At 52.6% G+C, this 15,306-nt stretch overlaps 1 protein-coding gene across 14 annotated transcripts in view; it reads right to left on the reverse strand.

The window, feature by feature from the left end:
• PAX2 (paired box 2) overlaps nt 1-15,306 on the reverse strand; it is a 90,903-nt gene that overhangs the window by 36,107 nt on the left and 39,490 nt on the right. For 10 of the 14 annotated variants that reach the window (XM_070485222.1, XM_014841914.3, XM_014841910.3 and 7 more), the window contains exons 5-7: nt 11,445-11,530; nt 9,765-9,884; nt 4,096-4,164 (exon numbers count right to left, since the gene is read on the reverse strand). In XM_070485222.1, coding sequence (XP_070341323.1) covers nt 4,096-4,164; nt 9,765-9,884; nt 11,445-11,530 — 275 coding nt within the window. The remainder of the gene's footprint in view (nt 1-4,095; nt 4,165-9,764; nt 9,885-11,444; nt 11,531-15,306) is intronic. The other 4 variants (XM_014841949.3, XM_070485176.1, XM_014841969.3 and 1 more) reach the window with 1 other exon arrangement.

Below are 15,306 nucleotides of genomic sequence, written 5' to 3' on the forward strand. Positions count from 1 at the left end.
AGCTCTCCCTAGGAGGAAAGCATAAACTTCATAAACTGCATTTACTTTAATGCAGGTTCCTGGGGCTGCTTTCCTCAGGCTTTTCTTCCCTCCCCTTGTCCGCTCTGTCTCGATCACATTTTATCCCTGCCCCTATGTGCACCCAGACCTCTCTCTCTCACACACACACACTAAAGCCAGTACTCCTGAAAAAGAGGAAGCCTGGGGCAGGAGGAGAATGCGCAAGGTATAAAAGCTCTGTTTAAGGGAGAAAGCCCTAGAAAGACCCCGTGGGATGCCCATGCACTTGTCTCCAGTGGAGAGGAGCACAGAGGCTGCTTTCAGGCAGGCAGGTGTGTGCCTCAGGGAGGGAGGGATGCTGACATTTCGGGAGATGGCCAAATTAGGAGCCACCTGAAGGCTGGGCCACAGGGCTCCAAGGAAGGGAGGGAGAAAAGGCGAGGCCTCCGCACAGGTTGAGGTTTGTGAGGCCTCCCTTGTCTGGTGTTGTCAAGGTCAGCAGGTTCGGGTTCATCGAAGGGTCAGGATGGTTTGAATTACTGGCTCTGCGGCAACTCTGCTCTAAGGCTCGTGATCCAGGCCTAGCCCTCCCCCAACCCTCCTTGCCTTTCCACCCCCACGGGGCAGAATGGGGAGGGTCCCCTGAGAGCCCTACGGCCACCAGGGGCCTGAGGAAGGCAGGCAGGGGAGGGGTCCTTCCCTGGACTCCAGGGCTCCTTTTTGTGTAGCCAGGAATGGTCGGGGAGGCTGCTGGGACCCACTCCTCTAACAGACAGCAATCCTGGGTGTCCCCAGCCCCCCTTCTCTCCAAACCCCTTTTCCAAGGGGGCCTCCATGTCCCTGCCCCCCTGGCCTGCAGAGGAGGAGGCACCCAGGGAGGCGAGCCCGTGAGCAGCATGCCTGGGGGACAGCCTCAGCGCCCGGCTCCTCCCTCCTGCGTCCAGAGCCTGTGCTTGCTTAGGGGAGAAGGGCAGAGCTGAGGCAGCGGATTTCTCGCTTGGTGCCCTTGCCAGGTGGGGGAAGGAAAACGATGCCTACCTGCCATGGTAGGAAGGTAGTTGCCAAGTGGAAGACTAGGAGTTGAAGACATACTCTAACAAGATGGGCATGCATACACGTGTGCACAGGAGTGTACAGACGCGGGAGTGTGGAGGAGGACCTGAGGCCTTTGCTGGGAAAGTTGTAATACTGTGTTCTCCCCACCCCAGTGTCCAGTGGTGGAGGACACATACGGCCGCCTCTACCGCGAATCTGTACGTTCTCTCCTGGGGGGTGGTGTCGACCTGTCTATTCTGACTTTTTGGCACTTCATGAAAAACAATACTCTTTCATGTTAAATCTCAACATACTTCCTCAAACAACTAAACATAATTCTTTATCCACAACAGCATGAACTGGTTGGGAAACTAAGGTGGTTAATGATTTGGCTGCAGCCTCTGATATAAACACAGGGATTTATGTATAGATTCATGCACCTGTGTCAGCTCCACACAGCATGGCTACACCCTGCTATGTCCCCACAGAAAAAAGTGAGTCCATGTGTGCACAGGGTCCGAGGCAAAGGTCTTCATAAAGCACGGACATAACCTATACCTACGTCTGTATAATGACATGGTCAGTATTCAACAGGCTCATGGCCAATATTACCCAGAGAGTTTGGCTAAAATATGCGATCCAACTAAGATAGAAAAATTCCTTCCTCGGGTATGAACGGTCTAATTTCCCAGGTTACTAGGAAGATATAATCGTAACAATGAATGTGTGTTCATAAGTGAACTTTTTTTTGGTGTCTTAGAGAATGCTGACCTTTGAACCTTAGTTCTTTCTTGGACTGGAGTGGACATTAGCCAAGTTTGGATATTTGTTGGAGAATGCACATAGGCTGAGCTTTGTTAATACTGTCAAACTCAGGCACTTGTCTAGACAGATGATTACCTTCAGGTAGATCTGGTTTCTGGACTTTCATATGACCTGCCTCATGAGGGGCAGTCTGGGACCCATGCTAGGTAGGATAGTATGTGTGAAATCACATGATTCCAGCAATGATCCACAGAGTTCCTCTCCTTAGAGAAATGCAAAGTCTGCTGGGCTTCCCTCTGCCAATATAACACCTTCTTAAAGTGCCCAGCCAGGGCCTGGAGGAGAGTGAAAGCAGAAAGAGGATCTACGAGTCCCCACCCACCGTGTAAGCTCACTTCAGAGCTCTGAGAAGGGAATCGCATGGCTGGGTGGGTATGTGTGTGCACAGATTAGGTGGTGAACAGATGTAACTGTGCCCAAGTGCCGGGTTTAGGTTAAGGAATCAGTGCAACCTCGTTTTATTTACCCAACATAGTGCAACATCACCGTTGTCTTCTGGGCCCTCCTCAGCACCCCTCCCAGCTCCTTCAGGCTGAATCCTGTCCCACTAAAATGGTGTGTACTCAGCGAAACTTCCCCAAGCTCTTCCCATGCAGAGAATGCTCAGATCCCTCTCTGCTTCTGCCAGCCCCCTGCCTCTGGACCAACAGGCACCGTGGGCCTGAGAGAATCACGCTCTGGCTCCTGCCTCTGCCTCTACATGTCCGCCCATGCAAGGCTACCAAGGGGCGCTCACCTGCAGACTTCCCCTAGCAGCCTCCTCCAGGACCGCAGGCTGCACCCAAAGTCCCAGGACCTGGCAGCTGGGCAGTGGCAGCCTCTCCTCTTCCCTGGGGTCCTCTTTGCCTGCCTTTTCTGACACCAGCACTCCTCCCGCTGTCCCTCCAGAAAGAGAGCGGGGAAGAGAGGACAGTGACCAGGGCACGCCTGGTTTACATTAATGAGATACACCGAGTGTAATCCAGCCATGGAGGCAGCCTACAAAAGGAGGCGATCGCGGGCGGCCAGGAGCAGAGCCGCTCAGGTAATTGGTTTATCTATCTGGAAGCAGGGGGAGCAATCTCAGCACAGACAGACTAGCAGTAAAGTCTCTTCCTTAAGGCTATTTCCTTTGTCTTTTCAATTGCTTGCACATCCATGTGAGAGAGGGAGAGAGTGTTAAAGAGAGAGGGAGAGGGAGAAATGTTAATTTGTGAATTAATGGCTTTTCTCAGCGGAATTGTAAATTCAAATGTCACCTCACACGGTGACACCACGGCTGGTCTGCTGAAGAAGCAATGATAAGATCCCCCACCTCCCTCGGTGCCCCTCCCTCCCCAAAGATAGCTGTGGAGTGGAACATGCTACTTTTAATTTGCAATAACAACACAACAGAGGTATGCGGTAATGACTGCCTTCTTCCACCCTCCTCCTGGCTTCCTTCCCCCCAGTCCAGTTGGCTCCCCATTTCCTCCCTCCCCACCTCTTTGCTCTTCTGAAGCAACACCTCACCTTGCCCTGGCTGCCCCCCACCCCACCCCAGCCAGGGCCTTATCACATGCTGGGGGGGGGGGCGCCTTTAGAATTGACGATGCTGCAACCCTCTCTTCTCCTTCAATAATCAGGGAATTAATGACCCTGAAGTTAAAGTGAGGCTGATACCGAGGCCCTGCCCAGCGTTGGGAAAAAGCCTTCATTGTTTTCAAGCAGGAGGCGGGCAGCAGTGAGGGAGATTCATGGATGGAGATTGAATATGCAATTTTCTTTCACCTTGCCAAGAGCTGCCCCTGGGCTGTGCCTGGCCTAAATTTTTCCTTTTACCATCTCTGCCTTATCCGGCCCTCCCACCTCCCTTCCATTCTTTCCAGAAAATTACCTTCAAAATTGATTTCCACTTTTACAAACAAATATAATGGGAACACAGGAAAAAACTTGGGCCGTGATGAATTAGGGCTGTCAGGTGCTTCCAGGTCTCCTTTGCTTTTGTTTTACTACCCGATCTGCTCTTTGTTTTTCCAAGGGCTGGAAAAAGTGCCCCCATCCACTGAGTGCCTGACCCTCCAGGCCCCCAAACCCAGCAGTGGCCCATGGCGGAAGTGATCTAGGCCCTAGACTCTGTTAGCCTCTTGGTTTCCCAGCCACCTCCTCCTCTTCCACTCTCTGGCCCTTAGGAACCCACTCTAGGAACAGTCTCTAACCCGCCCCCCCCAGCTATGTCCCCTGACCCCCACACCATGTTCCCTCTGGCCCCCATACCTCTTAAAGTCCAGACCAGATGCAAACCTCCACCTCCTCTAATGTGGGCAGGATCAGTGTATACCTCGACTAGAGCAAATAAGAGACAGACAGACACTAAGAGATCCCGAAAGACAGGCAGGTAGAAGACCAGGGGGCAAGACCACAAGATTGGGAGGCCAGGCTCCTCTTCAAAGAGCTGCGAGGGTTCCAGGTGGCACCTCTCACAGCCTGAGGGTGTAAGGGTTCCCAGCTCCCAGCTGCCTAGCCTTGGGCCCCAGGCCACCCCTGGAGGCAGGCTCAGAACAGCCCACCCATTTGCCAACAGAATGCAGGGTGATGCCTACGGGCCCTTTGGGCAAAACTCTATATGCACACCTGTGCTTCATGGACCCTTAACACACTCAGGCCTGACTTAGAGCTCTCTCTGCTCACTGGCGTTGGTGGACGTGCACCTGCTCACATCTGATCATCTCTTCAAGTATGTACACTACCCAGAAAACTGCACGCCTGCCTAGTGCATGGCCTTCCACATCCCCTCTCACTCAAAGATCTCAGAATGGTAGAAAACTCACACACACCCGCATTTGCATAAACCAGGTAAAAAATTACAAACATACATTTCCCAAGGTAAATATATAAACTTGCATGTGAGAGCAGAAATGCACTGCAATAGATAGAGGGAGGGATGCCTCCAAGTTAGTACAGAAGGGCTCCTATATTTATTTATACACATCTAAAATGCTGGGGGATGATAAGAGATGACATGTGGCCCAACCAAAGACCCCAGAGCAAATGAGTAAGCAGAGGTGGGCAAGGGCCCTCCCAATCACACAGGGGAGGCTGACATCTTCCCCCCACCGCCCTGGTCCCATCCAGGTTAACTTATCCCAAGGTGAGCTTCCCCAGGCTGCCCTACTTAAAAGGAGCTGCACCAAGGTTAGGGAGCCTGTGCCCAAATAAGTTTCTTTCTGACACGACTTCATTTCCTCTTGAGACATAAACCTGCCAATTAGGCCTTCCTCCCCAAACACACAATGACCCATCTTCCAAGATGGAGTTGGCTCAACACTCTATAGCCATGATCTCATGTCCTCTCTATAGTCCCAATGAAGTGCTGTTACCACCTCCATTTTACAGAGAAGACTGAACCCATGAAGGTTAAGTGACTTGCCCAAGGCACTGAGATTGAAACCCGGCTGTGCCTCACTCCAGGGCCCACATCCTTCCCCACTGGGCCCCACTGCCCACCCGTGCTGCCCTCCATGGACTTCCTGCCGGCCTCCACCCTGAATCCTCCTTCCTGGTGGGGTCCTGCCTTCTCTTGCCTGCCGCCAGGGCTCCTAGACAGGGCAGGCGCTGCTCATTTCCGCAGCCTAATCCCTCATTCGCTCCAAGTCCAACCTGAGCAGCACACTCCAGGACTTCTAGGAGGGAAACTAAGGAACTAAACCGCTTCTTCCAGTTACGGCTTCATCCAAAGCAGAAGGGAGCTATTAAAGGCAGCGAGAGGTCTCAGCTGTTTGCAGCCGTACAACCTGCCCTGCCTGCAAACGCACAACTGCACCAGTTTGGCACCACTCAACTGCACAACTCATTGTGCACCTAATTAATGGAATGCAGAATCCCAGCCCCCTGCAATCCCACACATCAAAGGACGATACCAACACTCCTCCCCTCACACAGATCAACAGACTCACACCATATGACTTCATTTGGATTTTTGGACAAGTTATGTAATTGCTCTGTGCTTCAACAACACTGATGGACAGCAGTGCTTTGGGCTGCAGCCGAAAGCAACTGGGTGAAGGCAAAGGACTTTGGTTTTTCAACCTGAAAAAAAAAGACAAGAATCTCTATCCTCCAGCCACGTAAGCCAGGGCATGCAACATTCAGGGAAGTGGTGTCCCTTGAAAGGACCCTAATATACTCACCCGTAATTGTAGCCAAAAAGAGGTAAATATTTTAGCAGGGTACTGAATAGGGGTCTACCTTCTCAGACTGATGGACAGCCAGTCTTCCGGGTGCTTTGTGACAAAACTTCCTCATCTACCCCTCGTCTGTCACCTATCTCATTCTGGGAGTTCCTGGACTCCTGGAGGCAGGGGTGTCAGAGCTTCATCACTAGCACATTTTTCAAAGGAAAGTCTGGAGAGTTTTCCACACTTCCACAGGCCAAGGCATGAGAAGGCCTCTCAAGCAGGCTCCCAGTCACTGTCAGGTTCCTTTTTCCCCAGAGTCACAGCCGATAGGCCCGTTACTAATACCCCACGGATCTGAGCACTGCAGATACTAATAACGCTGTCCTTATTCCGAGTGCCAATGCCAATAATGCGTTGGGTATTATCACTGTGAACACCAATAACTGCCGCTGAGATAGTCTCCATAATGCCAGCACACGCTGCCGTGATTGTCCTCGCTAATGCCCACCACCGTGACATTGTTAGAGCTGAAGAATAGGCCGAACTGTACCCAGAGGCAGGAGCGGGAGCGGCTTCCTCGAGGACAGAGAGGCTCACAGCTTGCCCTCGGGGTGGGACATTTCTAGGTAGATGCCAGAGCGTGGGGCCAAAGGAGGACCAGCCTAGCCAGGGCAGCAGGGTCCTTCTGGAGGGAGACATGCCCCTCCACTCTCCAGAGGTCTAGTCTCCTGACATGTGTCCCGTTCCCATCCCAGCACCCCTCAGTGCCCCAAGTCAGTTTTCTCTTGTGCCTGCAGCACTGGGCTGGTAGCTGAAGGACACACCTGAGTGTCTGTGCAGCCCATGCCCGAGGCTGCCTCCTGCAACCGGCCTGCCAGCTGCTCTGCTACCTTGGCCTGACTGCAGAGTTGGGCTACATCATCTTGACACATAATTATCTCCCCTATTCTTAATCATCTGAGCTGCTTCCTAATGCAAACAGGGCCTGGCTGCTTGGAGGCTCCCAGAGTGGGGGAGGGGGAGGATGGGCTGTGAAAGGTCTGCCTTTGCTCTCGCCTTTCCTTTCCTCTCCCTTCCCACCTGGGTCCAATGGATCAAGTGTGTGTTGGGTGGGGTGTGGGGGGGGAGGGCAGGTGGTTGCAGAGGGGGAGATCAGGGAGAACTGGCCTCCTTCATAGGTTCTGGCCTCCATCAGGGAAAGGACCGTTCCATCTGGTCTGGGGCTGGTGAAGAGGAGCAGGGAGTCAGAGCAAGAGAACCACATGCCCCTAAAAGAAGCTGGGCTCCTGATCCTTCTTGCCACCTGGCTAGGCCTAGGAGGGAAGTGCTTAAGCAGTAAGAGGAAACTTACAGGCCCCCATTATCCTTCACCTAGAAAACTTCAACTGCCTCCCGAAAGGACTCCCCTCTGCCATCACCATCACCCTGCTGGAGGACGGTCTTCCCAAACCCAGCCCTGCTCTTTTCCCTTCCTGCGCAGACACTTTCAGTGGCTACCCATGCCTGCAGAAAAAAGTCTAAGCTCCATATATGGTCCAGTCTTGGCCTGATCTCCTGTGACCCTAACCCATCGACTTAGCCTGACCTCCCATTACTTCCCCTCATGCCTTCATCCCAACTAAAGTGCCCCTGTATTTTCTCACCACAGTACCTTTGGTCACAAGGCCAGTCTATCACATAGAATTTCACACTACAACTGTCTTTGAACATGCCCCTCATCCATCCCTCAGGCCCTGCCCTCAAATTGCAGCCTTTCCTGGCAAGTTACCCCCTCCCCACTCTGAGCTCCCACAGCCTGCAGCACAAGCCTCGATCACAACGCAGATATCAGATGGGCCTTTCTGCTCTCTGGGCTCACATGTTTTACACGCCCCACTAAAGGGTAAGCACCTAAAGGACAAGAATCATATCTTGTTCTGCTTTGGGATCCTGTAGCACCAAGCCTTTCTTGCAACTTATGCACAGGAAGGGTTCACTGAGTTGAATTGACTTGAAACAATGAATGTGACCAATTGCTCAGAGAGAAGAGCACTCTGTTCTGGGCCAGCCAGGTCCAACCCAGGGTGGCCACAGCCTCACGCCAGTGCCTCCTTACCCCTGGCCTCCTTTCATGGCCCATAGGAGCCCAGGAAGCAGAGGGCATGATTGGATGATTGGCCCCAACCACAGACCAATGGGGGAGAGCAGAGAGGAGATCCTGTGGCCTCCCCTGGCCCCTGGACATCTCACATTCTAAAAAATGCGGGGGGTGGTGGTTAAAGGAGAAACCCTTAGGGTCTGAGACAGAATCTTCCAAACCACTGAGGGTGCCAGGCACTTGGCTAAGGCCTCAGTGTGGGAAACCCCCAGGGAGAATTGGGACTCAGGGCGTTTACCCAGCCTCCCCCTGCCCATCAGGGGCTGCCGCCAAAACAACCACAATGAAATTTAGTGAGTGGCAAAGGCCGTGGCAGCCAAATGGGTTTGGATATTTTGGAAGAAGGAGAAATAGAGCCAGACAAGCTGTTTTCCTGTGAAATGAGGCCATTAGGGCTTCTGGAAGGAGGCCAGCACCAGGTCATCACTGTCTTGCCAGACCCAGGCCTCTCCTACACTCTGTCCCTCCTGCTGGAGGCCAGGGCTCTCACACTCCCTTTTCCCTCAGCCTAGGCCCAGGGAATCTCAGCTTTGTCCCTTTTTTCTGTTCCTTACCCTCTAAAGCTGCCCCAATCAAGAGCTTGTCTATGCTTGGGATGACTATATGATTTATTGTCCAAACAGGACATTTTTAGGAGAAAGAGGAGATGCTGACTGGTCAAGATGCAGAGACAAAAGGCATAAATTGGGATGTCCTGGGTTAATTAGATGTATGGTCACCCTCTTTATGCTTATCTTTAGAGGATTCTGTCTATTTCATGGGAGGTACCCTTAAAATCATATGCCTTCCTTAGACCAGGAGGTTACTGCTTCCCCAGCAGGGACCATGAGATTGGGGCAGGAAGCAGGCTCCAGACTGGTGTCTCCATTTGTCTGGGCCTGCCAGCCCTGTGCCCTGGCCTCATGCATCAGAAGAGAACCAGATGGTCACTAAGGGACCCCAAATATACAATTGAAAAACACCTTCTCCGAAGCTCATTGCCACCACCCTCTCCTCTTACTTCCTTTCCCCTCTCCCCCTCCTCTCCACTCCCTTCGTCCTTTAACTCCACACCTAACAGTTGTCTGTACCTTGAGGAACTATAAGGAATGAGGGGAAAGGCCAGAGAGGAGCCTGAGTGGAGCCTCCTCCCATGGAGAAGAGTGCAGAGGGCCCATGTCCAGCTCCCTGAGTGGTTATAAAGGGCATAACATCCATGTGTCACAGAGAAAGGACACTAGGGTCAGCTGTACATGGCATCACTCCCCATCTCCTGATGGGCTGGGATCAGGTGAGGACAAGGAAGGTTGGCCTTTCATTCTGGGGTCAGGGACCAGCTGTTCCCCTACCTCCAAAACCTTCCAAAGGTACAGGGTTCATGCTTCTCCTCCTGGCATCCCACTGGGATATTCAGGGTGAGTCCCAGAGGAAGATGAGGTAGTCAGGGCTGCTGAGCATATGGTGAAGCTGATGGCCCCACCAGCAGCCTGCCCCCCTCTCTCCAGGAGCCAGCAGGGCAGTGGGGGGACCTGGGCTTTGCTACTAAAACTGATCTCACAGCAGAGCAGCTGCGAGGCCAGGCCGAAACCGGAGCTCTGAGTCCAAGGACAAAGCATGCACAAGGGAAGCCAAGCCTCTTCCCTCCTCCCTACCTTCATCACGTTTCCTCTTCTCGCCGTTAGAGCGAGGGATCCCCAGGATCCCATTGATGGAGTAGGATCCCACTGGATCATTGGAGGCGCTGGAAACAGGAGGGGAGGCCGTGCTGGGAACTGGACAAGAGTAAGGAGGAAATACCATTAGGAGAGCAGTTGTGAGTGCAGGCCAAAGCCCCAAAGCTCAGGCAGAGAGAAGCAGAGGGAGTAGGAGGGATGGGGAGCTCACATCCCCTTCATCCTCTGAGGTTTAGGGGAGTGGCATTGCTATGTACAGTGCAGGGTATTCACTTCTGTCCAGCCCCGGGCTGAGTGGCAACCAGTCAACCCCAGGCCTTCTCTGCAGACCTATAGATTTGACTGGAGCCCTTGAACTCACTTCCCTGAAGATGGATGGAAACGCCAAAGCTGACTGAATCTAGAAAGCAACTCGGCAGTCCTGTAGAGAGAACAGCTCCTAGGATGCCTCCTTGCACAGCTCGTCCAATCTCTGGGGCCAGGCAAATCCTTCGAAAGAAACCCCAGCTCACTGTCTCTCAGTCTCCTGGGCTGCGTCTTTATCAGTCCTGATTTAGAGTCTGCGGCTTTCTAAGATCTGTCTCTGATTCTCTAAGAGACACAAGAATGGTCTCCATAGTCCCCAAGAGTGTTTAGCTCCTCTTTCCCAGTTGCTTCTGGTCTTGGAATCACTTGAGAAGTTCCTAATTTCCCCCTCAGGGCACAGGCTAGTGAACACATTCACTCCATGGTGATCAACTCAGGTACAGCCCGGCCCAACCCTCCCTCCCAGCACACGCTGTAACCCAGGCCCTGTAAACAACTGCTCCTGCCAACTCCAGGAGGGCTGGGACCGGCCACTTCTACTTCCTGCTGGTCAAGAGAGAAGGGAACAGCTTCCAAGAGGGGAAGCAGGATAAGTTTAAACATAGCCCAGCTCCTCAAACCCCAGGCCTCATCTATGGCTGTAGCAGCACCATGCACCTTGGGCCAAAGGGAAGACAGTATATGTGTGTGTGTGTGGGGGGGGGGGGGGGTTGCAGGTGTTCTGGTAGACCTGGGTCATGTCTCTGAGAAGACATGAGCAAGGGTCAGTAAATAAGGAGGTTAGAGAAAGGCAGAGAGTTACCAAGGGCATGAGAGAGACACAAAGAGATCAAGAGAGACAAACGAAGAGGAGGGAAAGAGAGAAACAGAGGAACAGGTCCAGAGCTGCACCTACAGAGAGAAGAAAAGAGAAAGGGATAGGCAGAGAGAGGAAGGAAAGGGAGAGAAGGATAATTTTAAAATTAAGAAAATAAAAATGGAGTAAGAAGGTTGATATGAAAGAGGGCGGGGACAGGTAGAGAGAGAGAATCAGATAAAAACCAAAGATAGAGAAGGAGGAGGAAGGGAAGGAGAAAAAGAGCTAAAGGAAAAATACTGACTGAGAAAGAGAGGAGAGAGACAGAGAAAGAGAAAGAGAGAGGCGAGACACAGACTGACAAGGCGAAGCAGCTGTGAGATGCGGATGGAGGCAGAGAACCAAGCCTCTAGGGGCTCAGGGAGAGCATAGACTGGGTAAACGACCAGGTCTTGGACCTCAGAGAGGTGGGTGGTGGGCATTTCCCGGGGCTGGAGCTGAGTTTCCCAGGTCTCCTAGGTGGGGACCAGCTTCCCCCCTTCCCTGAGCCCTCTTACCAATGGTGTGGCCAGGGGCAGTCACTCCCGTCCCAGCCCCATCCGGCGTTGGGTGGAAAGGCTGCTGAACTTTGGTCCTGATGATCCTGCAACAGCATCGCAACAGCATCACACATGACATGCCCTCTCCTGCCCCAGCCAACTCCAGCCCAGCCCTGCAGAGGAACTCTTCCAAGCGCCTCAGCTCCTTCCTCACCCCTCTGCTCCCTGCACCCCTGCCGCAAAGCATGAGCCTTCCCCGCTGTTGGCTCTGCGGATCCAGCGTAGCGCAGCTCTGGGCCCAGGCTGTCTGCATCCTGTCCTGCCGTGTGCGTTGTCTGAATTGCAGTGTGATTTTTGGTAGCAAGGATTGGGGCAGCAGAGCAAGTGGAGCACAGCATCCCTCCCCTTTCTGGGCGTGGGGACTGCCCTGGTGACTTGCTGTCCACCCTCGCCCCCTCAACCACACACATCTCCTCCTGGGAACAGGACTCCCTGGGTCTGGAGATTGTTTTGGAGCTGGCTTTCCAATTGGGACTGTATCACAGTCCTCAGAGTTGAGGGAGGAGGCAAGATGTCCCCACTTCCTGTGCTAAAGAGAAGTAGCCAGGGAAAGCCTGGGTCACAGGTGACCTTTTGTCCCCAGGATTCCAACACATCACATGGTCTCCCCTTGCCAGATGTGAGGCTCTGAACAACTTCTTGAGCCCATTTAGTGGTCTCAAACAAGTGAAAGCCCTGTCCAGCCCACTGGCCCGATGGCCTCCTTTTCTGAGGTCTCACTTGGACCACAGCTTCTTTACCAGCCTAAGTGACAAGCCTACTGTCCTCCCTGTGCACTCTTGGGGGTGGGGGCCCAGACCAAACATCCCAGGGCTGGGGGTGAGCCTGTGTGCCAGTGATCCGGAGGACCCAGGGCTCAGTGATGCAAAAGACCAGCAACCCTGCAGCCAGGACCAAGGAACACGCCCCTCCACCCACTGGTCAAATTAGGTGCCCTTGGGAGCAACTTTTCCCAGGGCGTTGCTCCTCCCGCAGAGAGACATGTGAGCCAAGTCCACCTCCACCAGCCAGGTGAGTCACAAGCCCTGACTGGACCTGAGCACTCACAAAGGCAATAGAGATAAGGCCCCTGCCTCACAGCGCTGGAAATGAAGTTGTGGGGAAGGAAGACAGCCACCCAAAGAAGCTAGGTAACCCAAGGGGCCAGGCAGGAAGTGCCAAAAGGGGGCAGAGGAGGAACCAGCCCCCTTGTAGGTGAGGGAATTAGGAAAGAAGTGACAGAGGAGGCAGAACTTGATGTAGATCTTCAAAGCAGAGTAGGGCTGAACTGATATATATATATCTATATATATCTCTCCATATATAGATATATAGATATATGGACACGTAGGAACCAGAGGCACGGAGGGTAGTGGAGAGGGCACTGGGTCGCACGGCCCTGAGTCTGACTTCTGACTGCCATTAAGCGGCTACATAGCTTTGGGCTCATCATTCTACTTCTGGCCTCAGTTTCTTCAGCTATAAAGTAAAGAGGCTGGACTACAGGATCTCTGAGGTCGCCTTCCCCAGTAAAAAGCAATATGATTCTAAGATGAACAAAGAGGCCATGGGGAGGGGGTTATAAGCAGGTGCTGGAGGAGAGTAGAAGCAGATCATGGACGCTGAGGGAGCACACTGTGTTAGGGGTTAATGCCTGGGCCGGTCAGCCAGAAGGGTGGGGAGTGTAAGGGAGTAAGAGGAAGTCAGGCCGCAAACTCTGAAGTGATAATGATGAGAGTGATTTCCCACTTATTGAGCATCTATTATGTGCCAATATTATACGCAATTTATATTACTTACATATACTACTGTTAATTCTCACAACCTCAAAAGTAAATACTATTATCCTCATTTTGCAGACTGAAAACCAGAGCTGACAGAGGTTAAGTAGCTTACTCGAGATCACACGCCAGTTAGAGGAGAGTTAGAATTCAGTCTCTAAAATGTGTGCTTTTTGTTGCTTTGTCATACATCTTCAACGTATAGGAACCAGGTTTAGAGAGTCTCAAGCCGTGAGTGACTTCTAAACTAGAGGGGACATGTACAAACTGATCCTGGTAAAGCAACACACACGCAGGAGGCCATCGCAGGCTGATCCCAGGAAAGAAAGGGAAGAATCTGCAAGTCATCGTCAAGGCAGGATGACCAGAATTTGGCAACTAACTGGAGTCGACCAAGGCCCTAAAATCCCAATTCCGTGTACCTGGAAGGCGGGTGGGGCTTTTTTGGTTTGTTTTTTAAAGATTTTATTTTTTTCCTTTTTCTCCCCAAAGCCCCCTGGTACATAGCTGTATATTCTTAGTTGTGGGTCCTTCTAGTTGTGGCATGTGGGATGCCGCCTCAGCATGGCCTGATGAATGGTGCCATGTTCATGCCCAGGATTCGAACCAGAGAAACCCTGGGCCGCCGAAGCGGAGAGTGTGAACTTAACCAGTTGGCCGCGGGGTCGGCCCCAGGCTGGGGGTTTGTACTACTGTCAGGAATAGGGACATGCAGCGTTTGAGGTGGTGGGTAGCATCCAGGTGGGCCTGGCCATGCACCAGCTGGCACAGCAGATATGGATTTGAGAGACTGTCAGAGAAAGGGGTGTTGATAGGGACAAGAGGTCTAAGGAGCGGATACCGGAGGATACCTACTTTCAGAGGCTGGGAAAAGAACCTGACCTTGCAGAGGAGACAGAATTGGTTGTACAGGAAATGGCAGAACCAGGACCGGGCAGTTTCACCTAAGTCGATGGAGAAGAACATTTCCAAAAGGAGAACATAATCCACAGCATCAATGGTGACATAAAAATCGAAGGGAATTGGGAATAAGAAGAGGCACAGATTTGGGAATTCTGGCGACCACCAGTGACCTTGGGAGAGTGGTCTCAACAAAGCAACCAAGGCAGGAGCCAGACAGAAAGAGGTTAGGGAGTGAGTAGGAGGAGAGGGAGGCAGTGAAAGTAGACTATTGCCTTCAAAAATTTGTAGAAAAGGAAAGAAAAGGAAAGTGTGGAAGCCAGAGGACGGAACTGGCAGCTGAGTGGAGGGAAGGCTGTTTAGGGTAGGAAAGACCTGGATTTAAGTTTGTAGGCTGAGGAGGAAGAAGCAGTGAAGAGGGAGAGACTGAAGTTGCCTGAGAGAACGTAGACGATTCCGAGAGAAAGACCAAGGAGAGAATAGAACGCAGGGCATGGGCGAGCAGTTAGCCAGAGAGGGCATGTTTGGAGACAGTCAAGAGCTTCGAAAAGGAGCTTTTACAGCTTTATCTCTCAGCAAAGCAGAAGGGAAGGTCATCTCTCAAGAGTTAGGGGGAAGGTTTGGAGCATGATCACGACGGGAAACACCAGACAGTAGCTAAGGGCAGTGTAGACTGGTCTAGACAAAAAATCTAGAAGGAGGCTGAGCAGCTCAGAGCCACTGCCCCTAATTCATTGCAGCAAAAGCTTCTGGGGTCTCACTGGGCCTGCGGGTGGCTCTGGCTTCAGGGCTGATGGGCTCTGGACTAAGGGAGCCCCAGGGCTGGGGCTGGGTGAGACGGACAACTGGATGGCCTTGCGGAGTTTCTGTCTTTGTTACCCAGAACCTCTGACCCCTGGGGCGCTGGTGCAGATTTAGCTGAGGCAGCAAGTGATGGAAAATCACTACTCCCTGACAGCAGCTTGGTGGCGCATGGGAGAGGAGGTGGGCAGGGTGTCTGCTGTGAGTTACTAATGCTCTTGGTGTCCATCAATGCCCCCCAGGCGGTGGGCACTTGCCAATCCTCAGAGCTGATCTCAGGGAATTTAAGAACCTGGATTGGAGAAACCAGATGGTCACCCATTGGCCTCCTTCCCCGGGTTCTTCTTCCTCCTCCTCCA

This window comes from Equus asinus, chromosome 2 (assembly GCF_041296235.1).
Source record: "Equus asinus isolate D_3611 breed Donkey chromosome 2, EquAss-T2T_v2, whole genome shotgun sequence".
Lineage (NCBI taxonomy): Eukaryota > Metazoa > Chordata > Mammalia > Perissodactyla > Equidae > Equus > Equus asinus.